The 24,310-nt window shown below is 42.5% G+C and overlaps 2 protein-coding genes across 7 annotated transcripts in view; both read right to left on the bottom strand.

Annotated features, from left to right (window-relative positions):
* Positions 1-15,225, bottom strand: part of LOC115205288 (rho guanine nucleotide exchange factor 6) — a 29,826-nt gene extending 14,601 nt beyond the window's left edge. For 2 of the 4 annotated variants that reach the window (XM_029771089.1, XM_029771090.1), the window contains exons 1-8: positions 14,935-15,225; positions 10,646-10,729; positions 6,356-6,440; positions 2,911-3,029; positions 2,428-2,632; positions 2,232-2,284; positions 1,991-2,085; positions 1,702-1,797 (exon numbers count right to left, since the gene is read on the bottom strand). In XM_029771089.1, the coding sequence (XP_029626949.1) occupies positions 1,702-1,797; positions 1,991-2,085; positions 2,232-2,284; positions 2,428-2,632; positions 2,911-3,029; positions 6,356-6,440; positions 10,646-10,729; positions 14,935-15,099 (902 nt within the window). In that variant the 5' untranslated portion in view covers positions 15,100-15,225. Of the gene's footprint in view, positions 1-1,701; positions 1,798-1,990; positions 2,086-2,231; positions 2,285-2,427; positions 2,633-2,910; positions 3,030-6,355; positions 6,441-10,645; positions 10,730-10,810; positions 10,830-11,319; positions 11,413-14,934 lie in introns of those variants that run through there. The other 2 variants (XM_029771091.1, XM_029771092.1) reach the window with 2 other exon arrangements.
* Positions 15,226-15,653: 428 nt separating this feature from the next.
* Positions 15,654-20,682, bottom strand: LOC115205289 (RNA-binding motif protein, X chromosome). Of its 3 annotated transcripts, XR_003880580.1 has the most exons (10): positions 20,579-20,682; positions 19,737-19,862; positions 19,350-19,456; positions 19,120-19,255; positions 18,783-18,923; positions 18,556-18,670; positions 18,286-18,402; positions 18,114-18,205; positions 15,870-15,959; positions 15,654-15,780 (listed from the first exon to the last, which is right to left on the bottom strand). XR_003880580.1 is itself a non-coding variant. In XM_029771093.1 (9 exons), the coding sequence occupies exons 2-9, from the start codon at positions 19,843-19,845 to the stop codon at positions 17,254-17,256; spliced, it is 1,134 nt and encodes a 377-aa protein (XP_029626953.1). In that variant the 5' UTR covers positions 19,846-19,862; positions 20,579-20,682; the 3' UTR covers positions 16,142-17,253. The 3 variants fall into 3 exon arrangements, 2 of the variants coding, with proteins under 2 accessions (XP_029626953.1, XP_029626954.1); XM_029771093.1 differs by lacking the exons at positions 15,654-15,780; positions 15,870-15,959 and adding an exon at positions 16,142-17,570; XM_029771094.1 differs by lacking the exons at positions 15,654-15,780; positions 15,870-15,959 and adding an exon at positions 16,142-17,570 and having other exon boundaries at positions 18,783-18,896.
* Between the last annotated feature and the right edge of the window lie 3,628 nt (positions 20,683-24,310).

The raw sequence follows: 24,310 nt of genomic DNA, 5'->3' as shown, positions 1-24,310 counted from the left end.
CAAAGTGGCCAGAAACAAAGACCTTTCTCCTGAAACTCATCAGTCTATTCTTGTTCTGAGAAAAGAAGGCTATTCCATGCGAGAAATTGCCAAGAAACTGAAGATCTCGTACAACACTGTGTACTACTCCCTTCACAGAACAGAGCAAACTGGCTCTAACCAGAATAGGAAGAGAATTTCTAAGTGACCTCAAACCTTTGAACGGTACACACACACATATTTCCTTTATTATCCGCCAACCCTACCACCCCTCACCCAATTGTAGCAAACTTGTGAACAACAACGCATAGGCCTGTATTTCCAGCTTTTACATACTATATATATTTTATGGTGCATCCTGTTTCCATTGATCATCCTTGAGATGTTTCTACAACTTGATTAGAATCCACCTGTGGTAAATTCAATTGATTGGACATGATTTGGAAAGGCACACACCTGTCTATGTAAGATCCCACAGTTGACAGTGCATGTCAGAGCAAAAACCAAGCCATGAAGTTGAAGGAATTGTCCGTAGAGCTCCGAGACAGGATTGTGTCGAGGCACAGATCTGGGGAAGGGTACCAAAAAAATGTCTGCAGCATTGAAGGTCCCCAAGAACACAGTGGCAACCATCATTCTTAAATAGAAGAAATTTGGAACCACTAAGACTCTTCGTAGAGCTGGCCGCCCGGGCAAACTGAGGAATTGGGTGAGATGGGCCTTGTTCAGGGAGGTGACCAATAACTCGATGGTCACTCTGACAGAGCACCAGAGTTTCTCTGTGGAGATGGAAGAAACTTCCAGAAGGACAACCATCTCTGCAGCACTCCACTAATCAGTCCTTTATGGTAGAGTGACCAGACGGAAGCCACTCCTCAGTAAAAGGCACATGACAGCCCGCTTGGAGTTTGCCAAAAGGCACCTAAAGTCTCACAGACCATGAGAAACAAGATTCTCTGGTCTCATGAAAATAAGATGGAACTCTTTGGCCTGAATGCCAAGCGCCAAGTCTGGAAGAAACCTGGCACCATCCCTACGGTGAAGCATGGTGGTGGCAGCATTATGCCGTTTGGACGTTTTTCAGTGGCAGAGACCGGGACACTAGTCAGGATCGAGGGAAAGATGAACAGAGCAAAGTACAGAGAGACCCTTGATGAAAACCTGCTCCAGAGCGCTCAGGACCTCAGACTGGGGCGACGATTCACCTTCCAATAGGACAACAACCCTAAGCACACAGCCAAGACAATGCAGGAGTGGCTTCGGGACAAGTCTATGAATGTCCTTGAGTGGCCCAGCCAGAGCCCGGAGTTGAACCCGATCGAACATCTCTGGAGAGACCTGAAAATAGCTGAGAAGCGACGTTCCCCATCCAACCTGACAGAGCTTGAGAGGATCTGCAGAGAACAATGGAAGAAACTCCCCAAATACAGGTGTGCTAAGCTTATTGCATCATATCCAAGAAGACTCGAGGCTGTATTCGCTGCCAAAGGTACTTCAAAAAAGTACTGAGTAAAGAGTCTGAATACTTATGTAAATGTGATATTTCCTTAAAAAAAAAGGTTTTTATACATTTGCAAAAATTTATAAAAACCAGTTTTTGCTTTGTCATTATGGGGTATTGGGTGTAGATTGATGAGGTAAAAAAACGATTTAATCCATTTTAGAATAAGGCTGTAACGTAATAAAATGTCTGAATACTTTCCGAATGCACTGTACACTTACTTGGTGCACTCGTCCAGAGCAAGAACCAGACCCTGCTGGAAGGTGAGGATCTCCTCCAGGTTACCACTCAGACTGCCACTGTCTGTAATGCTCAGCCTGGACACCACACAGCAGAGAACATAGAATTACAATTAGAACAGATATACCCATTAAAAACAACAGCATGTTGCATGGGTCATTCGGAGAGATTCACAATGCCACAAGGTTCTTTAGAAACTGCTATTTCAAAATGTATCTAAACAGTTGGAATCTGAATGAATTGACCCCCATCCTTGTTCGCAGAGCTTACTTGTCGCTGGCCTTTAGAGGTCGTAGGTAACAGCTCAACATTGTCTGCAGCTCCTTGACAAACTCCCTCTCATGCTCCAGGATGTCCTGCACCACCTGAGAAAGATCATTTAAATAACCCACATCCTATTCGAGACAGAAACGCTGACACAGCCTAAACTGTTCCCCTAAGCAAAGCTGTAGTGGCCCAGTGCATATGGAGCTGTAGAAAAGGGAGATCCAATGGGACAGGGCCCACTCACCACACTGTAGTAGTTCTTGGTCAGTTGAGATGCTTTAGGAGACACAGGTTTATCTGCAGGAAGTAAGGTAGTCGGGGGCGAAGTTACAGAGCGGCAAACAGCACACAGAATGAGTGGTGGTGTTCTGCTAAGCATCATAATCTAGTCTGGTGTTTGTCCAGCATGGTACCATAGACTCTTTCCCAGCCCTACTCACCACAGGGCTTGACCTCGCGGACATAGTTGCTGGGGAACCAGCCCGTCTTGCCGTTGAGCGAGCCCTCCCACCAGCCGCCCTCCTCCTGGCGCGACACACTGATCAGGTCTCCCTTGTTGAAAGACAGCTCATCCTCGTTGTTCTGCTTGAACTGGAAGCGCGCCTTCACCAGCACCAGCCCGCCTCCGCCGTTCTCCGACATCTCCTGGTTGCGTAGAATAGTTGTCAGTTACTGACTCGTATACAATCTAACCAATCAGGAAAGTTTGATTTATTATGCATTTATGTAATTTGTGAGCCGAGTGTACAAGCCGTTCAGGACAGGCGTACAGGAGTGTGAATATATTTGTAATTACTGGTTAACAGCACATGCTACAAAAAAAGGTTCCAATTAGGTCCGTTTCACTGTCAGGGTCATCCTTTTACAAACACGGAATTACACACAAACGAGTAATGTGACTGAGTGTGTGTGTGTGACCTTACCGCTGGTTTGGATTGTCTGCGCAGGGACTTGGACCTGGAAGAGGTGTGTGTGTGTGAGGTGGTGGACTGGCTAGGAGCAGGTGTGCCGGACTGGGGACATGACCTCTCAGTGCCACAGTCTGTGGAGGAGAACACACACAAACAAACAAACACACACACACCTTAAATAGTTCATTATGATCCACCATGTAGCAATTTGACTGCAAAGGACTCAGAGGTTATATAAATGTTTGAGTCTGTCCTTGAATACAACAACTTACATCATTATTTTAAATCAAGTACAAAATCACTTTCATTTCTACATTTACACTACTCATAACAGATGAGATGACAGAAATACTTGTCTTTCGCACATGCACACACACACACACACACACACACACACACTTCAGTCGTCAGGTTAAATGGATTTCAGACTGTTGAAGCATTGGGCTGTGCAGTGCTAGCAGCTTGTTGATGACAATGTGTTTCAGTGCAAGCTGTTCGCTCTGCGGAGTCCCCAAGGGACAGTGGGCACACAGATGTCTGCAGTGCCTAGCTGACAGAATCCCCTCACATCACCTTAACTAGCACACACTGATCCCAGACCAGCCACCGAACACAGACAAGCTGAGAAACCTTGATGTATATTATCATTGACCAACATCAATGACGTAATGACTCATACCTCAAATGTGCTCAATTAAACAGAAGGCGTGGATGGTAGTTTGAGTTGGACAATAACACTGGCAGGTAGACAAAATCATCTTCAAAGAGCTGACTAATAAACTCTTCTCAGTATTTTCTGACAGGAGTCATCTGGTGAGAGGAGTCCCTTGCAGGCACAGTGATGCACTAGCTTCTAGCCCAAGCAGTACCAACAGAGCTGGGCATGTCTCTGCCACAACCTATTCCAATGCCAGCTGCAAAACCTAAGTCAACAACTACACTAAACAAAAATATAAAAACACAACATGTAAAGAGTTGGTCCCATGTTTCATGAGTTGTAATAAAAAATAAAAAAACATAAAAGTTCCATATGCACCAAAAGCTTATTTCTCTCAAACACTGAGGAGTATTTCTGTCTATAATGAAGCCCTTTTGTGGGGAAAAACTCATTCTAATTGGCTGAGCCTGGCTCCCCAGTGGGTGGGCCTATGCCCAGTCATGTGAAATCTATAGATTAGGGCCTAATGAATTTATTTCAATTGACTGATTTTCTTATATGAACTGTAACAAAGTAAAATCTGAAATTGTTGCATGTTGCGTTTATATTTTTGTTCAGTGTATGTGGACCCATTAGCCATCCATTCCAACATACTATTAGATCAATACTTGGATCGATGTCCGGAGGTGACAGGGAATACTTTCTAAATGAACCAACACACCACTTTACGTGAAACATTTGCATCCTTGTCGGCTGGTACTGAATCTACATCCACTATCCAACGAGGGAAAGTGTCCTGGAGTAGAACCTTCATTTTTATCTCCTTTCAGTATAGGAGCAGATCATCACCAAGCTATTTATACACGTTTTGATAGAGAACCAACCATCTGGAAGGCAGGATTAGCTGTATATCCTATTAGTCACACAGACCATTATAATGAGAATTGATAAAGACAGATTGGCAGAGGTATTGCTACAGTCTGGAAATGACTGGATCATGTTTTTATTCAACCTTTTAGACCTGAGAATAGAGATATATATTTAAAAAAAAGACATTTTCCAAGGTAGATCTGGTCATGTAGGCTACAGGAAAGCCCTGTCCAGATATAAAATAACTGGTGTGCTTTGGTGGTTCAGAGTTCTCCTTTAACAATTGGAGGGCACTCCATACATATATCCATACTGGTTCAGCCAACTCTTTCTAGGGCACCGCCAAGAGTCAGTGCCAACCTGGACATCACCCTCATTCCCCATCCCTTTACAACTGCAGAGAGAAAAAAAGAGTGCAAACGGCAGGCCAGTATAGAAGGAATGCTTGTGTTTCTCTTAGCTGTGAGTATTCCACATCCCTTTACACATGCAGTGAGATGCCCAGACAAGCCCTGTACTGTAGTCAGCAGCTCCCTCCTCGTGGCCTGGCCACCAATACTTCTCGCAGATGCACTGTCAGAACGTGCACACAGGAACACAGGGAGAGAGACACAGTACTGAGGCCTGTCAGAGGATCATGATAAGCAGAAACACAGAGAGAGATGCCTCTTCTAGAACCCATTAAAGAGCGTGTGACTAACCCAGCCCATATCAACAGCGCTAGACATTTTGAAGACTATTCCATTTCAAGCTGAGGGAGCGAGAGATTCTGGTCCAATCGTCATGCTCCGGCCTTTAGCATCGATGCTCTCTGATGAGGATTGGCGCTAAGACAACTTCAAACACATAACGACACTATTGGATACAGTCAAGTGATGGCCTTTAGAATTAGCAGCAAAAGCTTTGCGCTAGTGTAACCGATGTGAAATGGCTAGTTAGTTAGCGGTGGTGCGCGCTAATAGCGTTTCAATCGGTGACGTCACTCTCTCTGAGACTTGAAGTAGGGTTTCCCCTTGCGTTGCAAGGGCCGTGGCTTTTGTGGCGCGATGGGTAACGATGCTTCGTGGGTGTCAGTTGTCGATGTGTGCAAGGGTCCCTGGTTCGAGCCCGGGTTGGGGCGAAGAGAGGGACGGAACCTACACTGTTACACTAGCAGAAAGTCAAACAGTGTATCGATTGGAGTGACTGTTCCAGCTTGCTGTTTATCACGTGAATGTCTTACAGCCTAGCTGCACTGTTGCTTTGACATGAAATACCATTTCATCATTTGACAATGAGCTGTCTGCCATGTAAATTCCCTTCCTACAACTGTCTTATTCAAGCTGAGCCAGGTGTCTCCTAATGCAATGTTACAGAAAAGAACGAGGCATGTTCAGTAGGACATGAGAGCCATGGTAGTCAGAGTAAATACGGTACTCCGCAGGAGGCCCTTAGAAACAGACACACAGCCATGCCAGCTGTCTGTGAACAGGGCACCTTTTAAGATTCACCAGGCCTACTGGGTCCAATCCAGCGAAAAATGACACACGCATATTCATTTTACACAAGACAGAGTGTATTTTAAACCACAACGTTGAATGCGGTCATTGTGAGTCTCAGCACTACACAGTTCACACACTAACGCGTAGCTGTAAAATGATTCCGTTTTCTACTAGAGCTTACAGCGTGTGAGGGCAGACAGGTTAGTCATGCAAACGTAGCATACACATCAATGATTACAATATTGCATGATAATGAAGGCAGGCGAGTAAATTTTATTTGGGCCTAAACCTTAAGCTCATTATGGTCTTATTCAGTGGGGTACAACGTTTACCACCTTAAAAATAGAAATAATGTGTGGAGTAGGAATGTCTGTTTTACCCAGTGCATTTCTATCCGACTGTTTTGTAGCACTGCATTCTCCTGAATAAGGCCCATCAGTCTACTTACCTTGGGTGGCGAAGTTGACTCCCAGCAGAGTGGTCAGCACTTTGTTAAAGTTCTCCCCAGTGTACAGGCACTCTGGTTCAAATCCCTGGCAGGAGAGGAGACCCACACAAAAAAGACACTTTCAATTCAAAAACAAAATACCTGGCTGCTCATATGACTGACTAAAATCATCAGGGGAAAAGAAGTAGGTATAAAATCATTAGCAACAAAGATGTAGGAGATACTGCTTGGCTGATTATCACACAGAGAGAATCCTTACTGCAGCCCAGCAACACCACACAATGGGATGTGACTTACAAGAAGACGGAGAGAAAAACAGACATGTTGAATGTGACCCATATTTTTCGTGGCCTAGTGGTTTTGATAACGAAACAGACGGTTCTCTCCTCATTTGGGGCGTTCCTGAGTGGCGCAGCCATCTAAGGCACTGCATCTCAGTGCAAAAGGCGTCACTACAGACCCTGGTTTGATTCCAGGCTGTATCACAACCCGCTGTGATTGGGAGTCCCATAGGGCTGCGCACAATTGGTCCAGCGTCGTCCGGGTTAGGGTTTAACCGGGGTAGGCAGTCATTGTAAATAAGAATTTGTTCTTAACTGACTTGCCTAGTTAAAGAAAGGTTAAATAAAAAACAAATGTCCTTCGATGCACGCCGAGCACTTGCTCGCTCTGTCTGTCTGTCTCCCGGGCCTCAGACAGCCGGTTATCCACTTTCCTCTAGCGGCTATGGTTTCACATTTGAATTTAAACATAATAGTAGTAGGACACGCGGCATCTGTTCACTATCTAGCCCTTCAGAGCCAACGCGGCTGACTGACTCATGCATAGTCTTTTCAAAGCTGAAGTCTGGCCTATCTGGTAACCATGGCAAGACAACAGACTGAGGCAGCGTCTGATATTGACATGTATCAATCTGTTGTTGTTGTCAAAAATGAACAAGCATCTACAGAGAAACGAAGCACGGATACAAACATTAAAACAGTGACATAAAAGTTTAACAATCTGAAGCTAACATATGACACAGGAATCAAACTTGTTTGTTTCTGTCAAAAAGCTTTGAGCAGGGCCAGGGTAGTATGTGACTCACAGGCGTTACAACTGTATATGTCTATAAAAATAACAATACTGTAGGCTCAGGATGCATAACTCGTCAAGTTAGCCGTCACTCAAGCCGTCGCTGCTGCTTCCCATTTCTGCAGTTCGGAACAGAAGTGAAAGTTGTGTGAATGTGGTCTTTGTCCAGTCACATGACAGCCCCATGGCTGTGGTTAAGAAAAATTGAGTGAGAGAGGGTGACTGGCCAGAGTATGAACTACAATGGTCCGGAAAAAGTCAAGAAGACACATTGTACAGGGGCTTTCCAAATCCTTACGGTCGTGAGCTCCTGAACTGCCCCAAAGCCTCTAATTATGGAGAAGTGCGATCGCTGCAAGAAAGCAGAAGGGACCTCCCAAACCACAACAGACCAGCCTGCGTTTCTCCCCCGAACCACTTGACTTGCAGTAGCGAGCCTGGCTGATTAAATTACTTTTTTTTTTAATCTTTTTTTTTTTTTTTTACAAACCAACTAATGTGATTCAAGACCAGAAACGACTGTTTATAAGGGTTGGGGAGGAAAAGGCATGACTGAGGGTCCAGTGAGGCAGTCACTGTAATGCATAGGGAGGGAAAGGACTTCCAACACCCTCTTATGTGCATCATCACTCATAGTGCTGGAAATACAGTTGAAGTCAGAAGTTTACATACACTTAGGTTGGAGTCATTATAATTCGTTTTCAACCACTCCACAAATTTCTTGTTAAACTATAGTTTTGGCAAGTCGGTTAGGACATCTACTTTGTGCATGACAAGTCATTTTTCCAACAATTGTTTACAGACAGATTATTTCACTGTATCACAATTCCAGTGGGTCAGAAGTTTACATACACTATGTTGACTGTGCCTTTAAACAGCTTGGAAAATTGCAAAAAATTATGTCATGGCTTTAGAAGCTTCTGATAGGCTAATTTTACATCATTTGAGTCAATTAGAGGTGTACCTGTGGATGTATTTCAAGGCCTAGCTTCAAACTCAGTGCCTCTTTGCTTGACATCATGGGAAAATCAAAAGAAATCAGCTAAGACCTCAGAAAAAAAATCGTAGACCTCCACAAGTCTTGTTCATCCTTGGGAGCAATTTCCAAACGCCTGAAGGTACCCCGTTCATCTGTACAAACAATAGTACGCAAGTATAAACACCATGGGACCACACAGCCGTCATATTGCTCAGGAAGGAGATGCGTTCTGTCTCCTAGGGATGAACGTACTTTGGTGCGAAAAGTGCAAATCAATCATTGAACAACAGCAAAGATGCTGGAGGAAACAGGTACAAAAGTATCTATATCCACAGTAAAACGAGTCCTATATCGACATAACCTGAAAGGCCGCTCAGCAAGGAGGAAGCCACTGCTCCAAAACTGCCATAAAAAAGCCAGACTATGGTTTGCAACTGCACATGAGGACAAAGATCGTACTTTTTGGAGAAATGTCCTCTGGTCTGATGAAACAAAAATAGAACTGTTTGGCCATAATTACCATTGTTATGTTTGGAGGAAAAAGGGGGAGGCTTGCAAGCCGAAGAACACCATCCCAACCGTGAAGCACGGGGGTAGCAGCGTCATGTTGTGGGGGTGCTTTGCTGCAGGAGGGACTGGTGCACTTCACAAAATAGATGGCACATGAGGGAGGAAAATTATGTGGATATATTGAAGCAACATCTCAAGACATCAGTCAGGAAGTTAAAGCTTGGTCGCAAATGGGTCTTCCAAATGGACAATGACCCCAAGCATACTTCCAGAGTTGTGGCAAAATGGCTTAAGGACAACAAAGTCAAGGTATTGGAGTGGCCATCACAAAGCCCTGACCTCAATCCTATAGAACATTTGTGGGCAGAACTGAAAAAGCGTGTGCGAGCAAAGAGGCCTACAAACCTGACTCAGTTACACCAGCTCTGTCAGGAGGAATGGTCCAAAATTCACCCAACTTATTGTGGGAAGCTTGTGGAAGGCTACCCGAAACATTTGACCCAAGTTAAACAATTTAAAGGTAATGCTACCAAATACTAATTGAGTGTATGAAAGCTTCTGATCCACTGGGAATGTGATGAAATAAATAAAAGCTGAAATAAATAATTCTCTCAACTAATTATTCTGACATTTCACATTCTTAAAATAAAGTGGTGATCCTAACTGACCTAAGACAGGGCATTTTTACTAGGATTAAATGTCAGGAATTGTGAAACTGAGTTTAAATGTATTTGGCTAAGGTGTATGTAACCTTCCGACTTCAACTGTAAATAAGGTATCGTTTTTTTAAAAAATGTTATAAATTAGATAAATGTAAAAACCTGTATTTGCTTTGTCATTATGGGGTATTGTGTGTAGATTGATGCTTTTTTTTTTAATCAATTTTAAAGGCTATAACATATCAAAATGTGGAAAAAGTCAAGGGGTCTGAATACTTTCCGAATGCACTGTAAATATCAATGTCACATGGCTGAAGGGGGATACTTTTCACTTGTAGAAAAGGTAGGGAGTACAGCTAGATTTCCTATTGCTGTTTAACCAAGCAATGGGATGCATACTGCTCAATCAGTAGTAGACAGTGGAGCCTTATGCCCTGTTTAAGTGCTAGTCAGAACTAGGAAACTCAGAAATGTCCGTCTTGCTAACGGTTTGTAGTTAACATGTGCCACGTTCAACCAGTCGGAAGTTTGAGTTTACTAGTTCCGAATAGCACTTGAACGCGGCATTATTTAAGACAAGCAGTCTTAGGTGAGACCCATCAACAAACCCATCTGTGTGTTCTGTGGGAGTGACTGACAGCGTGCTTGCTTAAGAGGGCAACCCACTCCACATGGCAATCAAGAGACATGTCACAAAAATACTGCCTGCAGAGGAAAACAAATCTATGCTTTAGTCACAGCAAAACAATTGTAGGAAAGTTAAGCTTTTGTTGACTGAAAACTGAGTTGACTCTATTGCCACAAATATGCAGTATTATTTTCTAATCACCGCTTCGAACTTCTCAGCTGACATATGTACATCGTGGAGAGACCAGTCCTCAAATAAGCAAACCCTTACGGCAATGTAGTATTGTTGCGTGTATGAAAATGTTTACTAAAGCTAGAAACAAGAATTCAGCAAGGAACTCAAATCAAAATGTCCAACAACAACATTATCATAAAACAAAACATGTCAATATAGAAGAGATGAAACAACCACCACCAACCAAGCCCTTTGAAATGACTTACCTCTACTTTCAAGGATGTGCATCCTCTCAAAAACTCCTTGATATTGGCGATGCAGTCGGCTTCGTTCCTCGGTTCCTGACAGTACTAAAACAGACATAAAAATAAATGTATAAAAACATAGCCTATTTTGGAGATAAATATATAACGGGTTATTTTTTGGTTTACTATTATAGGCGTTGACGCAAATGACAACTCAAGGTGGGGGAAATAAACAAAGTCACAATCCACTGTATCCTTTCGAATGTTGATATTTTACAGTTTAACAAAGTAACGGTGGACTCTTCCTACGTCTCTCTTTCAGGCATATTGTGTCGGTTTCAAGACAACTGGGAACTCGGAAATCTTTAAATCGAACTTCCGTGCGTTCTAGACAACTGGGAACTCGGAAAAACGAGCTCTGATTGGGGAAAAGTTGTTTAGAACGGTCAACTTCAATTTCAATGTCAGGGGCTTCATCGGCATGGGAAACATGTTTACATTGCCAAAGCAAGTGAAATAGATCATAAACAAACGGGAAATAAACCATAGAAAAAGAACAGTTAAACATTTACAAAAGTCGGAATTCCAAAACGGAAATTCAGGCATCTTCCTAGAGTTCTGACTTTCCGACCTAAATATCTCTGACGTCACGATTTGACTGTTCCCAGTTGTCTTGAACGCAGAAATATACCCACCACTCGCTCAACGGGGTGGTTGCACCAGGAAGCAAGCCTTTGAGGAGGAAGTGACGATGACCTCTCGCTGCGTTTCATAAATACCCACAGATTAGCCATTACATTGACCAGATACTGAGGTGGTCGCTCTAACGATGAAAATACCTTTCTTAAAAAATGGAAGGCAGTGGGAAGGTGCAAGTTCAAGTGGGACCATTCTAGCCAATGAGAGGGCAGATACGTGCGTGAACAACAGGCACAATCCAATATAAAGTTTTTTTGTCTCAGTTGCCGGGATGTACACTCGTAACAACCTTTTCTCCGAAACGTATATTCGATCAAATAAGCCGCACGTAGCAAATAAACCATTAATTTTCTTTATTGACCAACTTCGACACTCATTGACCTCCATACAAAAACTCCTCACTTGATGAGTAAAGAGAACAAAAACACCTGCTGGGGAAGACAGATTTTGGGCCTATTATACCTGCTTCGCCTCTTCCCCTCGATTATTCCTCAAATGAGGGGATTCGATTAATTTGGGCCGTCCCTAGTTACCACAGACACAAAGTCATAAACCCCGCCTATCTCTACAATTGATTTTCTTAAAATGTGATATTCCTCAAATGAGGGGATTCGATTAATCTGGGCAGTCCCTAGTTACCACAGACACAAAGTCATAAACCCCGCCTATCTCTACAATTGATTTTCTTAAAATGTGATATTCCTCAAATGAGGGGATTCGATTAATCTGGGCCGTCCCTAGTTACCACAGACACAAAGTCATAAACCCCGCCTATCTCTACAATTGATTTTCTTAAAATGTGATATTCCTCAAATGAGGGGATTCGATTAATCTGGGCCGTCCCTAGTTACCACAGACACAAAGTCATAAACCCCGCCTATTTCTACAATTGATTTTCTTAAAATGTGATTTTAAACCTAACCTTAACCACACAGATAACCTTATGCCTAACCCTGACATTAAATAAAGACCAAAAAGCATATTTATGTTTTTTATGATTTTTTAAAAAGATTTTGACTTTGTGGTTGTGGTAAATAGTGGAAACCATCAATCAAATCAAATGTATGTATAAAGCCCTTTTTTACATCAACAGATGTCACAGAGTGCTATACAGAAACCCAGCCTAAAACCCCAATCAGCAAGCAATGCAGATGTAGGAGCACGGTGGCTAGGAAAAACTCCCTAGAAAGGCATGAACCTAGGAAGAAACATAGAAGTCCTGAGTCTGAACTCCGCCCTGTGCAACTGGGTCCTGGACTTCCTGACGGGCCGCCCCCAAATGGTAAAGGTAGGAAACAACACCTCCACTTCACTGATCCTCAACACTGGGACCCCACAAGGGTGTGTGCTCAGCCCCCTCCTGTACTCCCTGTTCACCCATGACTGCGTGGCCATGCACGCCTCCAATTCAATCATCAAGTTTGCAGACAACACAACGGGTCTGATTACCAACAATGAGGAGACAGCCTATAGGGAGGAGGTGAGGGCCCTGTGAATGTGTGTGGTGCCAGGAAATTAACCTCTCACCCAATGTCAACAAAACAAAAGATTGTGGACTTCAGAAAACAGCAGAGGGAGCACCCCCCTATCCATATCGACGGGACCACATTGGAGAAGTGGAAAGCTTCAAGTTCCTCGGCGTACATACCACTGACAAATTGAAATGGTCGACCCAGACAGCAACAGTGCCTCTTCAACCTCAGGAGGCTGAAGAAATTTGGCTTGGCACCTAAAACCCTCAAACCTTTACAGATGCACAATTGAGAGCATCCTGTCGGGTTGTATCACCGCCTGGTACGACAACTGCACCGCCCACAACCACAGAGCTCTCCAGAGGGTGGTGCGGTCTGCCCAAAACATCGCCGGGGGCAAACTACCTGCCCTCCAGGATACCTACAGCACCCGATGTCATAGGAAGGCCAAAATAATCATCAAGGACAGTACAGGTGCATCAATGCTGGGACCAAGAGACTGAAAAACAGCTTCTATCTCAAGGCCATCAGACTGTTAAATAGCCACCACTAACACATTAGAGGCTGCTGCCCTATATACATAGACTTGAAATCACTGGCCACTTTAATAATGGAACACTAGTAACTTTAATAATGTTTACATATTCTGCATTACTCATCTAATATGTATATACTGTCATCTATTCTATTGTCTTAGTCTATGCAACACTGACATTGCTCGTCCAAATATGTATATATTCTTAATTCCATTCCTTTAGATTTGTGTGTATTGTTGTGAAATTGGTACATATTACTTGTTATATATTACTGCACTGTTGGGACTAGAAACACAAGCATTTCGCTACACCATCTGCGAAACACGTGCATGTGACCAATAACATTTGATTTGAGAGGAACCAGGCTCTGAGGGGTGGCCAGTCCTCTTCTGGCTGTGCCGGGAGATTATAAAAGTACATTACCAATCTGGCCCGGGCAGCAGTGTAGCCTAGTGGTTAGAGCGTTGGACTAGTAACTGAAAGGTTGCAAGTTCAAATCCCCAGGCTGATAAGGTACAAATCTGTCGTGCTGCCCAGACAGTTAACCCACTGTTCCTAGGCCGTCATTGAAAATAAGAATTAGTTCTTAACTGACTTGCCTAGTTAAATAAAGGTAAAAAAATAATAATTCACTGTGTGAAAGTTGATTCCATGCGTTTTGGTCCCGGGCGTGAGCCACGTGCCCCGGTCAAATCCCACGGCGAAAGTCGGCACTAAACAAAAGTTACCTAATTAAGCACGTGGTGTAATGAGTAGGATATTTTTTCGCATCAAAAACGGATTGCTTTATGTTACGTTTCTGGACCATTCACCACGCTGCCTTATTGACAAGCGGCGCAGATTGATTTGGTTTGATTGCAGTTCGATTTGAGAAAGGCGCTCCTCCTCCACCGTTTTTCCCTGTTCACGTCACGGGCCATAGACCGGTCTGCTCAGCATAATCGAAAATGCAGTGCAAAACATTTTTTTCTAGTTAGTGACAATCATCAGTTTTGAATTTAATAGCCTACAATTAAATTAGAAGAATGCCTTCCGCCTAATGTAGCCTGTTAAATTAACCAAGTAGGCTGTGTTCCTTGTTCTACATCTGTGATTCAGCTGATCTGTACAAAATACATTCCTGTCTGGTACCCGAAGTATAAAAAAAATATACCTGCTAAAAATGCACAGGTTTTGCATAGTATAATGTGCATTAACCTGAATATATAAGCAACTGTGGTTACATAATTATATGCGTTTTGGAACATGTTTCGTCATTTTCAGAATGCGGAAACACTTTTCACTTGACAGGAAGTCAGCAATGCATGCAAACCCATAGGAGTTCAGCACTCTTTTACATTATTGATACATTTATCATCGTATAGTTGCATATTAATATATTCCACGCTGGTTTAATTAGACTACTGAAGTTACATTACGCCAACGGGGATTGGTCATTTATTCAAACAACCCCTCCCTTGCGCTTCAAACAACCCCTACACTGGCGTTGCCAGCTTCTCACGGTTCAAGTTGTTGACTTTGTAAATATTACCTTTCTCTGTTATCACCGTTAGAATGTTGCACTGATAACAGTGTACTGATTGCACTGTAATGTTCTGCTTACCTTTGGAACAGTGCCGGGAACGAGCCGCTCCATGAGTTTGCACAAGACGACCCCATCTTTCAGAGATGTTTTCAGAAAATCTTCTGGGTCAGCTATGTTCTTCTTGGGTGAATTAAGCACCCCTAATGATATCAGCCACGTTACTGTCTGCTCCTCTGGGTTCATGGTTCCAATTAACCCTCCTTATTACGCATCCCCACCGAAGGCGCCAAATTACACAACTCCACACTCCGTATCAAAATGTTACCCACATCCGTGTCACACTTCTGCTTGTAAAAACGCCGTTTGTACTAGTACTGGGTTCCCCTACTGGTTAATAACAAGCACTGTAGCAATACCTATATTGGTGGTTTCCATCCTATGCAATAACTTTTCGCCCGTCCACACCTGAGACACTGTAGGTGAATTCTGAGCTATGGTTGACTGCGTTGTGTCTCCAATTCCACTGCAATAACATCAGGAAACAGAAATCATTTAATCTGAAGGGACACATTCCATATTCAACAGAATTCTGTAGAAAGTGGCGACCACAATTGAGACTCAGCAAACAGAACTTAATCTGCATTACATTCTAGTCCAACATCTTCATGGACTCCCAAAACTCCAGGAATTAAGTTATTTTGCTTTTGGGCACCATATAGTCAACCACTTAGTGGCTATCCATCGCTGTTCAGGATGGTCTGCAAATGACAAACAAAAATATAAACTACACCAAACAATTCTAAGTAAAAAAAAATGTTTTATTGGCAAAAATAGACATTGACTTCAAGGCTTATTTCTCAGCCAAAGTTCTGTCCATGGATCTGCCCGCCACTCTTGGTTCCATCACATGATCAGCACAGGTATCTGGAACAAGGAAGCAAATAGTCTATTAAGTCTGAAAATGTTACATGTAGCTATTAAACTCTTGATTACTGAATTGGTGGTGGTCATACACGTTCGGTTCTCTGTGCGGTGGTCCAACATCCACTTGGATCCAACAGGATGGCTTTTAAATCAGCAATAGTTCCAGAAGATTGCTCATCCTGAAACAAGAAACTATAAATTAACATCCCGCCATTTCTTTTGGATTACATAAAATTGATAACCCAATCCTCCAGTATCCCCTTCAAATAACGCAATGGTCCGATTTGATTCTCGCTCCCATTCACTTTCCAGCTTGGTTGTTAGGACATGGCTGCTCTTCCGAGTGGTCTCCATTTGAGAATTGGCATGCTTGAGACAAGCTTGATCTTTGACTATAGCACAGAAAAATAAAATGTAATCCACTGTACACAAAAAAAGATTCCTTATTATGAACATTGCCCCTCAGTAAAAAAAAAAAAGCCAAACATTTTTTGGGATGAGTTGAGAAAAACAAGTGCCCAGCAAAGGTGATCTCCTTTTGTGATTCTGCGCATTGTTGACAAGTTAGATGTTGACCCGTAACGTAGGTTTAGTGGCTAATTCATTGTTTATAAAAAAAAAAATACAATTTCTTAAGTTGGTGCAATTAAACTTTAGTAGACAAAAGACTACAAAAAAAAAGCTACTTCAATTGAACTACATTGATTCGTTTCATTCCCTGGGGCATCCAGTCTCTTGCACACTATACCTTTTGAGCAGACTGCAATTCACGGTAATGAGAAATTCAGTTAACAGACGAGAAACAAAAAGTTTTGCTTTGCTTACCAGCTGTTGACACTATCAGTCGGGTTGAAAAGACTCTGGCGTTTGGTTGTTGGTCTTTGGTAAGGTCGTTGCAAGCCAGCATTGTTTGGCTTTATGGTGATGACTCCATTTCCACTGAGGGAAAACTACACTGATTGACATTTGCGTTGTCCTCCGACAACCGGTTGGACAATGCAAAGTACAGGACTGCTAAGTGTCATCTACAAGCGTCACAGTTGAAAGGTCTGCATCTCAAATGATCTCTACTTGTTGATGTGCGCTGGGCAATTGGTGTACATTTATGTAATAGTTTGTCACTTTCAGAACATCCATTAGTGTTGCGTAAAGAACTTTGGTTAAAAACTTTATTAGTATACGAAAGCCATATCCAAGGGCATAGCAGGACTTAACAGCACTAAATGTACAAAAACTAAACACGCATCACTTGGCAATGATATCATCACATGGGCTGGGGAAATAAAAGTAATTTTAACACTTAAAACAAAAAGAAATTGACAGCCTGAAGATAAACATCTCAAAACCTATGCTTGTCCATGGAATTTGACATCCTAGTTTTTTTTGCCCTCTCCAACTTTCCACCCACTTATACAGGTAGTGAATGAACACGCATTACGTAGTGGTCGCTTTGATATCATGTCCAAGTCCATCTCAGTATCTGCTGCGGGCAATTCCTCTATCGACTCTGGTGCCGCCGCGGCCACCACGGGGTGCCCCACGACTTGAGCCACTGTACGCTTCACGAGGAGGGTAGCCTCTCTCGATTGGGGGCGCTGGCCCCCGCTCCTGCCTGCCCATTCGCTCACCACGGCTAGGGGGGTATGGGTCACTTCGACTGCTGGGGTAACTTTCACGACCGCCATAGCCATCCCGGGAACTGCTGCCATAGTCGTCATAGCGACTGCTTCCGCCACTGCCATTGTAGGATGGTTGGGGGGCCCTTGAGGGTGGGGCGCTGCGTGAGTTACCTGCAGGGTCAATGGGTCAGGTAATTGGCAAGTTTCACTTCACACACTTTGCTGAATTATGAGCCAATGTTTTCTGTGAGTATTTCTTAAAGACTATCAATTGCAATTATACGTTTAAATCTCCAATATGCTAGGGATCTGAACAAAACTTAACATTTAGGTGCTTTCAGCGATTATTTATCCAAGCTTGGGGGATCATAATTTAGGCAATGAAAGCCCTTTGAGCATGCCATGGTTTTGTTGAGGAGCTGCTTTTTCCTTTTAGAATTCCAGTTGTTAGAATCTCACATTGGTCAGTTTTTCAGTGAGGTCTTGATGGTTTTGTGAGGGTCGTTTCACCCTACAAAAACAGATTTGAGCATGACTCCTTGAGGGAGTATTTTGTGACACTGTAGAATGAACATTGAATGGTTAAGAGGCTTTTTGGATGTTTCCCTCGCCTCTTGTGGTGCATGTAAGGTCTCCAGCTCCCAGGGGGACATTGAGCAGGTTGTGGGAGACTAGAGCAACTTTTGTCCATTATACTTAAGTGGTCAATCTTACCGTAACCACCGTAGGGCTCTCGATAGGCGGCTGCACTTGGGCGCTCCATATAGCTTTTGGGTTCCCGGCCTCCACCATAACCATCACGCTCACTAGTGAAAGAAATGATAAGTAACGTTACTTATGTCAACGGAAATCTCAACCAATCTTTAGAGTCACAAGTCAAACATACCTGTAGCCCCTGGACATTGACCCATAGTCATCACGGGAACTGGATTGGGGATAATCCCTTGGTGGTGGTGCGTAGTCCCTTGTATCCCTGGAACTCGTATAGTCCCGGCTAGAATAGCTGTCAAAAATGGGAAAACATGCCACTTGTGTAAATAAGCAGTGTGACAAATGTTAATATTAAGAACATGTAACCAACCACTAACAGAGTAGTAAGATAAGAGCGTCTGCTAAATGACGTAAATGTAAATGTTTGTTGAATGGGCAAACCCACCTGTCCTTTGTGCTGTAATAGTCATCCCTTGGTGATGGGTAATCATCCCTTCTGGACATCGACTCTCTGCGGGGAGGGGGTGGACCATAGGGGTCCCTGTCCCTGGACATGGGAGCTAAAGAAAACAAGATCCTGTAGTAATTATCAGGAGAACAGAAGTCTGTTTGGCACTACGTGGTTAGTCAGTCCTTACAGCAATAAGTTCCAAGAGCGGTATTCACACTTACTTCTACCCATAGGAGAGGGAGCGTGTCTCTTGGGTGGGGGGCCTCCATTACGAATCGGAGGTCCTCTCTTCAGTGGTGGGGGGCCTCTGGATGAAATCCCTTTGAAAAAGGGTTCTACAATTCCTATGTTATCATAGTAGTCTTTCGGCAGACAAGAAATGCAAATATTAATTGAAAACTCAGCACTCACAAAACAATGTATGTGAAAAAAATAATTCCACAAGACATAAACGCCAGTTTCATAGCCTACATGCGTATCCCAATGTAAGTGTTTTTTAAAAATACTATTCATAAATGCCCAATACAACAACTCCTGTGAGTACTTCCTCAAAGTTACCTCTGGATGGTGGTGCTCCTCTAGATCCTCGAAAGCCTCTAGGGGGACCACGGCTGCGTGGATGCATGGGTGGTGGGCCGCGTCCAAAAGTAGGTTTCGTAGCTTGTTCAACCTTGATTGGCTTACCATCAAGCGACTTTTAAAAAGAGATTGAAGTGAACATTAGGAATGTACACAAGCTACAGACGCGAGGGTCATTTAAGTAGATGAAAAAAAATGCACATCTTTACCTTCCCATTCATTTCACGTGCAGCATCCTTTGCATCTGCAGGACTCTCAAAGGTCACAAAAGCAAAACCTCTTGATTTGTTTGTTTCCCGATCTTTCATCAACAGAACTGGAAAGAAAAAAAAATAGATATTTAGTGCCGACAAGACTACTAGGTTACAAAATATTAATCTGAACTGATGCTCAGAATTGAGGTATTTGTGTTTTTCCCTCACGTAAATGCTCATACTTGAGATCCAAGCAGTTCCAATATGCATAAGTTATGCGCTTTAGAATCCAACTGTCCTCATACTATAGCAAGAGTAATGTCTTTATTGGGACATAACTATTGCAATGTAACAGCAATCCATTTAGGTGTATTCTTGATAACCCAAAAACAATTTTTTTACCTTCTACTATTCTGCCATATTTGCTGAAATACTTCTCAAGGGCTTTTTCGTCAGTTTCAGTGTCCAGGCCTCCGATGAAAAGCTTCCCTGGTCGGTCAGCCTCTGCCATATTTGCGTCGGTTTAACCTAACAGGAGAAAATAGTTTTATGGCACCAGATCGACTGTTTGTGCAAAAAACGAGCATGCTTGGACTAATGGCATGTTGGGGAAAACAATTAGTCCTCCCGCCTGACCTCGGTTTCGAAACATGCCGTTAACTAGCTAACGTTAGCCATTTTGGTTAGCTTAATATTTGATTCGGGCCTACGTGGTGTCTAGCAAGGTTGTGTGTTGTGTAGCTAACGTTAACTACTTAATTACGATAAACTGTCTAATGTGCAATGCTATTGTATCTTTGTTAAGCTTTAACATGCAGGACAAAATGGCGTCGAAAGTGGAATGAATGGCTAGCTAACATTAACAAACGTATCTCTGCCAATTCCCTCCAGCCAGGACATCAATTATACTAGCTCAAGTTACCTGGCAAGTAAGCTGATTTACAAACTAGTTAGTTTACAGCAGAATTACCACGTGGGGCCATGTCAGTCCAAGTGCATTATTAGTAACTCAACAATAAACGTGCATTTAACAATAAATAACAACCAGACGAAACTGTGGATTCATTCAACAAAACTCAAAATGGCGACTAGTTCATTTGTGACTGGCTAGCCGTTAGTCGGATGTTAAAACATAGGTGCATGCATAAATGTTTGGGGTTTTATCTAATATTAACGTGAGTTGGGTGTTTACCATCTGCAAAACATTGTGCACAAAATACATTTGAACGGTGCTTGACACCTACCTCTACGATTTCCACAACGCGCTGGCGCCTCAAGAAAACTGCGAAACGATGGATGTAAATTTATAATGATCACGTGCTATCACGCATCCGGAAGGAGCTGGCAATTTATGCATAGTCTATCTGAAAAACCTGCACAGCAAAGAGTAAAAACCACAGACTATTTTTTTATGTGCGTGTCTGATATATTTTTTCATATTCTATTTTTGTTTTATTCTAATGGGAATACAAATATAGAACATTGACAGCGTTGAACAGTAATAATGTTATAGGTAGGTCGCTTGCACCATTTCAACTGACACGACTTTAGAGAAGACCAAGAGCACAGATAGAACAAGGAGGGTTAGTTGTAAATATATTTGCCAAGAGTCGCAGACGAACCAATCAAACGTATCGTCCGTCCCACTTCTTAATGACAACCAAACGAACGACGGGTTGGATGTGGTTTTGGCAGTGGTTTTGGTTGGACAGTTGGAAAGCTTGCTGATGAGTGGTTTGAGGGAGTTGGAGGTTGGCCCTTCTGTGGTGATAGAAATTTTTTTTTTACCGCTTTTCACAGATCGATAGTGGGCGCACAGGGGCAGGCGTTTACGGTCCTGAATTTGATGTGCAGATATGTAGAAGGCTAACAGATAAACTGTCAGTATACTCAGTTGAACTGTAAGCGATAATTGTTTCTCTCTAGTGGGTGGAGGACGTACAACCTGTTAGAATTATAGTACTCTCTGTATTGAATAGTTTATCAGCTGGTAAATCTAATAGGAGTGACCTACTATAGGAAGTACAGTAACGTGTCAAAAGTTTGGACACACCTACTCATTAAAGGCTTTTTTTAAAACTATTTTCTACATTGTAGAATAATAGTGAAGATATCAGAACTATGAAATAACACATATGGAATCATGTAGTAACCAAACTAGTGTTAAACAAATCAAAATATATTTTAGATTCTTCAAAGTAGCCACTCTTTGCCTTGACAGCTTTGCACACTCTTGGATTCTATCAACAAGCTTCATAAGATAGTCACCTGGAATACATTTCAATGATCAAGTGTGCCTTGTTAAAAGTTAATTTGTGGAATTTCCTTCTTACTGCATTTGAGCCAATCAGTTGTGTTGTGACAAGGTAGGGGTGGTATACAGAAGATAGCCCTATTTGGTGAAAGACCAAGTACATATTATGACGCAAACAGCTCAAATAAGCAAAGAGAAATGACAGTCTATCATTACTTTAAGACATAAAGGTCAGTCAATACGAAACATTTCAAGAACTTTGAAAATGTCTTCAATTGCAGTCGCAAAAACCATCAAGAGCTATGATGAAACTGGCTCTCAGAGGATAAGTTCATTAAAGTAACCAGCCTCAGAAATTGCAGCCCAAATAAATGCTTCAGAGTTCAAGTAACAGACACATCTCAACATCAAATCAAAGTTTATTTGTCACGTGCTCCGGTACAGGTGTAGACCTTACAGTGAAATGCTTATTTACAAATTGTGCTGTTGGTTACTGCTTGTAAGGAAAAAAATAGGTATTAGGTAAACAAAAGATAATTAACGATTTTTTTTTTAAACAGTAAAATGACAGTGAGAATAACATTAGCTAGGTTATATACAGGTGGTACTGGTACAGAGTCAATGTGCGGGGGCACCAGTTAGTCGGGCTAATTGAGGTAATATGTACATGTAGGTATTGTTAAAGTGACTATCAGGCCTTCATATTTGAATTGCTGCAAAGAAACCACTACTAAAGGACACCAATAAGAAGAAGAGAATTGCTTGGGCCAAGAAACACGAGCCATGGACATTATGTAACAGTGTAGGTTCCGTCCCTCTCTTCGCCCCAACCCGGGCTCGAACCAGGGACCCTTGCACACATCAACAACTGACACCCACCGAAGCATCGTTACCCATCGCGCCACAAGAGCCACGGCCCTTGCAATGCAAGGGGAAACCCTACTTCAAGTCTCAGAGAGAGTGACGTCACCGATTGAAACGCTATTAGCGCGCACCACCGCTAACTAACTAGCCATTTCACATCGGTTACAATTAGACCGGTGGAAATCTGTCCTTTGGTCTGATGAGTCCAAGTTTAAGATTTTTGGTTCCAACTGCTGTCTTTGAGACGCAGAGTAGGTGAACGGATGATCTCCGCATGTGTGGGTCCCACCGTAAAGCATGAAGGAGGAGGTGTGATGGTGCTTTGCTGGTGACACTGATTCATTTAGAATTCAAGGCACACTAAACCAGCATGGCTACCACAGCATTCTGCAGCGATACACCATCCCATCTGGTTTGTGCTTAGTGGGACTATCATTTGTTTTTTAACAGGATAATGACCCAAAACACATCTCCAAGCAGTGAAAGAGCTATTTGATCAAGCAGAGTGATGGAGTGCTGCATTAGATGACCTGGCCTCCACAATCACTCGACCTCAACCCAGTTGAGATGGTTTGGAATGAGTTGGACCGCAGGTTGAAGGTAAAATAGACAACAAGTGCTCAGCATATGTGGGAACTCATTAAAGACTGTTGGAAAAGCATTCCTCGTGAAGCTGGTTGAGAGAATGCCAAGAGTGTATAAAGCTGTCATCAAGGGTTGGCTCCTTTGAAGAATCTCAAACATATTATGATTTGTTTAAAACTGTTTTGGTTACTTCAACAACAACAAAAAGTGTTATTTCATATTTTTGATGGACTGTCATTTCTCTTTGCTTATTTCAGCTGTTCTTGCCAAAATATGGAATTGGTCTTTTACCAAATAGGGCAATCTTCTGTGTACCAACCCTACCTTGTCACAACACAACTGATTGGCTCAAACGCATTAAGGAAAGATATTCCACAAATTAATGTTTAACAAAGCATACCTGTTAATTGAAATGCATTCCAGGTGACTACCTCATGAAGCTGGTTGAGAGAATGCCAAGAGTGTGCAAAGCTGTCATCAAGGCAAAGGGTGGCTACTTTGAAGAATCTCAAATATAAAATATATTTTGATTTGTTTAACACTTTTTGGTTACTACAAGATTCCATATATATTATTTAATAGTTTTGATGTCTTCACTATTATTCTACAATGTAGAAAATAGTAAAAATAAATTAAAACCCTTGAATGAGTAGGTGTGTCCAAACCTTTGACGGGTACTGTATTAATGTCATTATGGAGAAATTAAGAGAATGGGTGATTCTGCTGGGTCCCAGCACATGCGGTTGTGGAAGGGAATGTCATTTTATACCAGTTAGCCAAAAGAGATTTGAAACAAGATATAATTGATATTGGGTAGAGGTTAGGCCAAATGTAAGATCAGAGCCATTTTGATAGATGTGTGGCAGAAGAGATGGGACTGAGCACATTTATGTGCCCTCCAAAGAAAGGTTGGTGGACCAAGATTCAAAGGTCAGATTCGGGAAGAGGTGTTTGCTCGAATTTGCACATTGAACTTGTCATTACATCTGGTTGCCAAGCAAGTGAATGGTTTGCATCTGGAGTGTATGGTCGATGAAACGATGGAGCATGTGTTGTTATATTGTTGTAAGTATGTTGAAGAGAAGGAAAGATTGAAGTGTAGGGTCATTGAGGTTGGACGGGGGTTGGAAGGGATTTTGGCGATGGGGGAGGGTCTATTAGAACTTAGTAGGAATCTTTTTTATTTTCTCAGAAGTACCGAGTTAGGTAGGAGGATTTAGAAATGTTGTAAACCGTAATCGACCACACACTCCAGCACAGTAGGTGGCGGCAT

The sequence above is a fragment of the Salmo trutta genome, chromosome 13 (genome assembly GCF_901001165.1).
Source record: "Salmo trutta chromosome 13, fSalTru1.1, whole genome shotgun sequence".
NCBI classification, from domain to species: domain Eukaryota; kingdom Metazoa; phylum Chordata; class Actinopteri; order Salmoniformes; family Salmonidae; genus Salmo; species Salmo trutta.
The sequence above is the reverse complement of the archived record's forward strand: the minus strand, read 5'-3'. Positions and strand labels throughout refer to the sequence as shown.

Excerpts from the sequence above, each read along its gene's own strand:
- LOC115205289 (XM_029771093.1), bottom strand. The coding sequence starts at position 19,845 with ATGGCAGAGGCTGACCGACCAGGGAAGCTTTTCATCGGAGGCCTGGAC. Across the intron at positions 18,671-18,782 it reads TCCCTCTCCTATGGGTAGAA|CTCCCATGTCCAGGGACAGG; the intron begins GTAAGTGTGAAT and ends TGTTTTCTTTAG. Across the intron at positions 18,403-18,555 it reads TATTACAGCACAAAGGACAG|CTATTCTAGCCGGGACTATA; the intron begins GTGGGTTTGCCC and ends CATTTTTGACAG.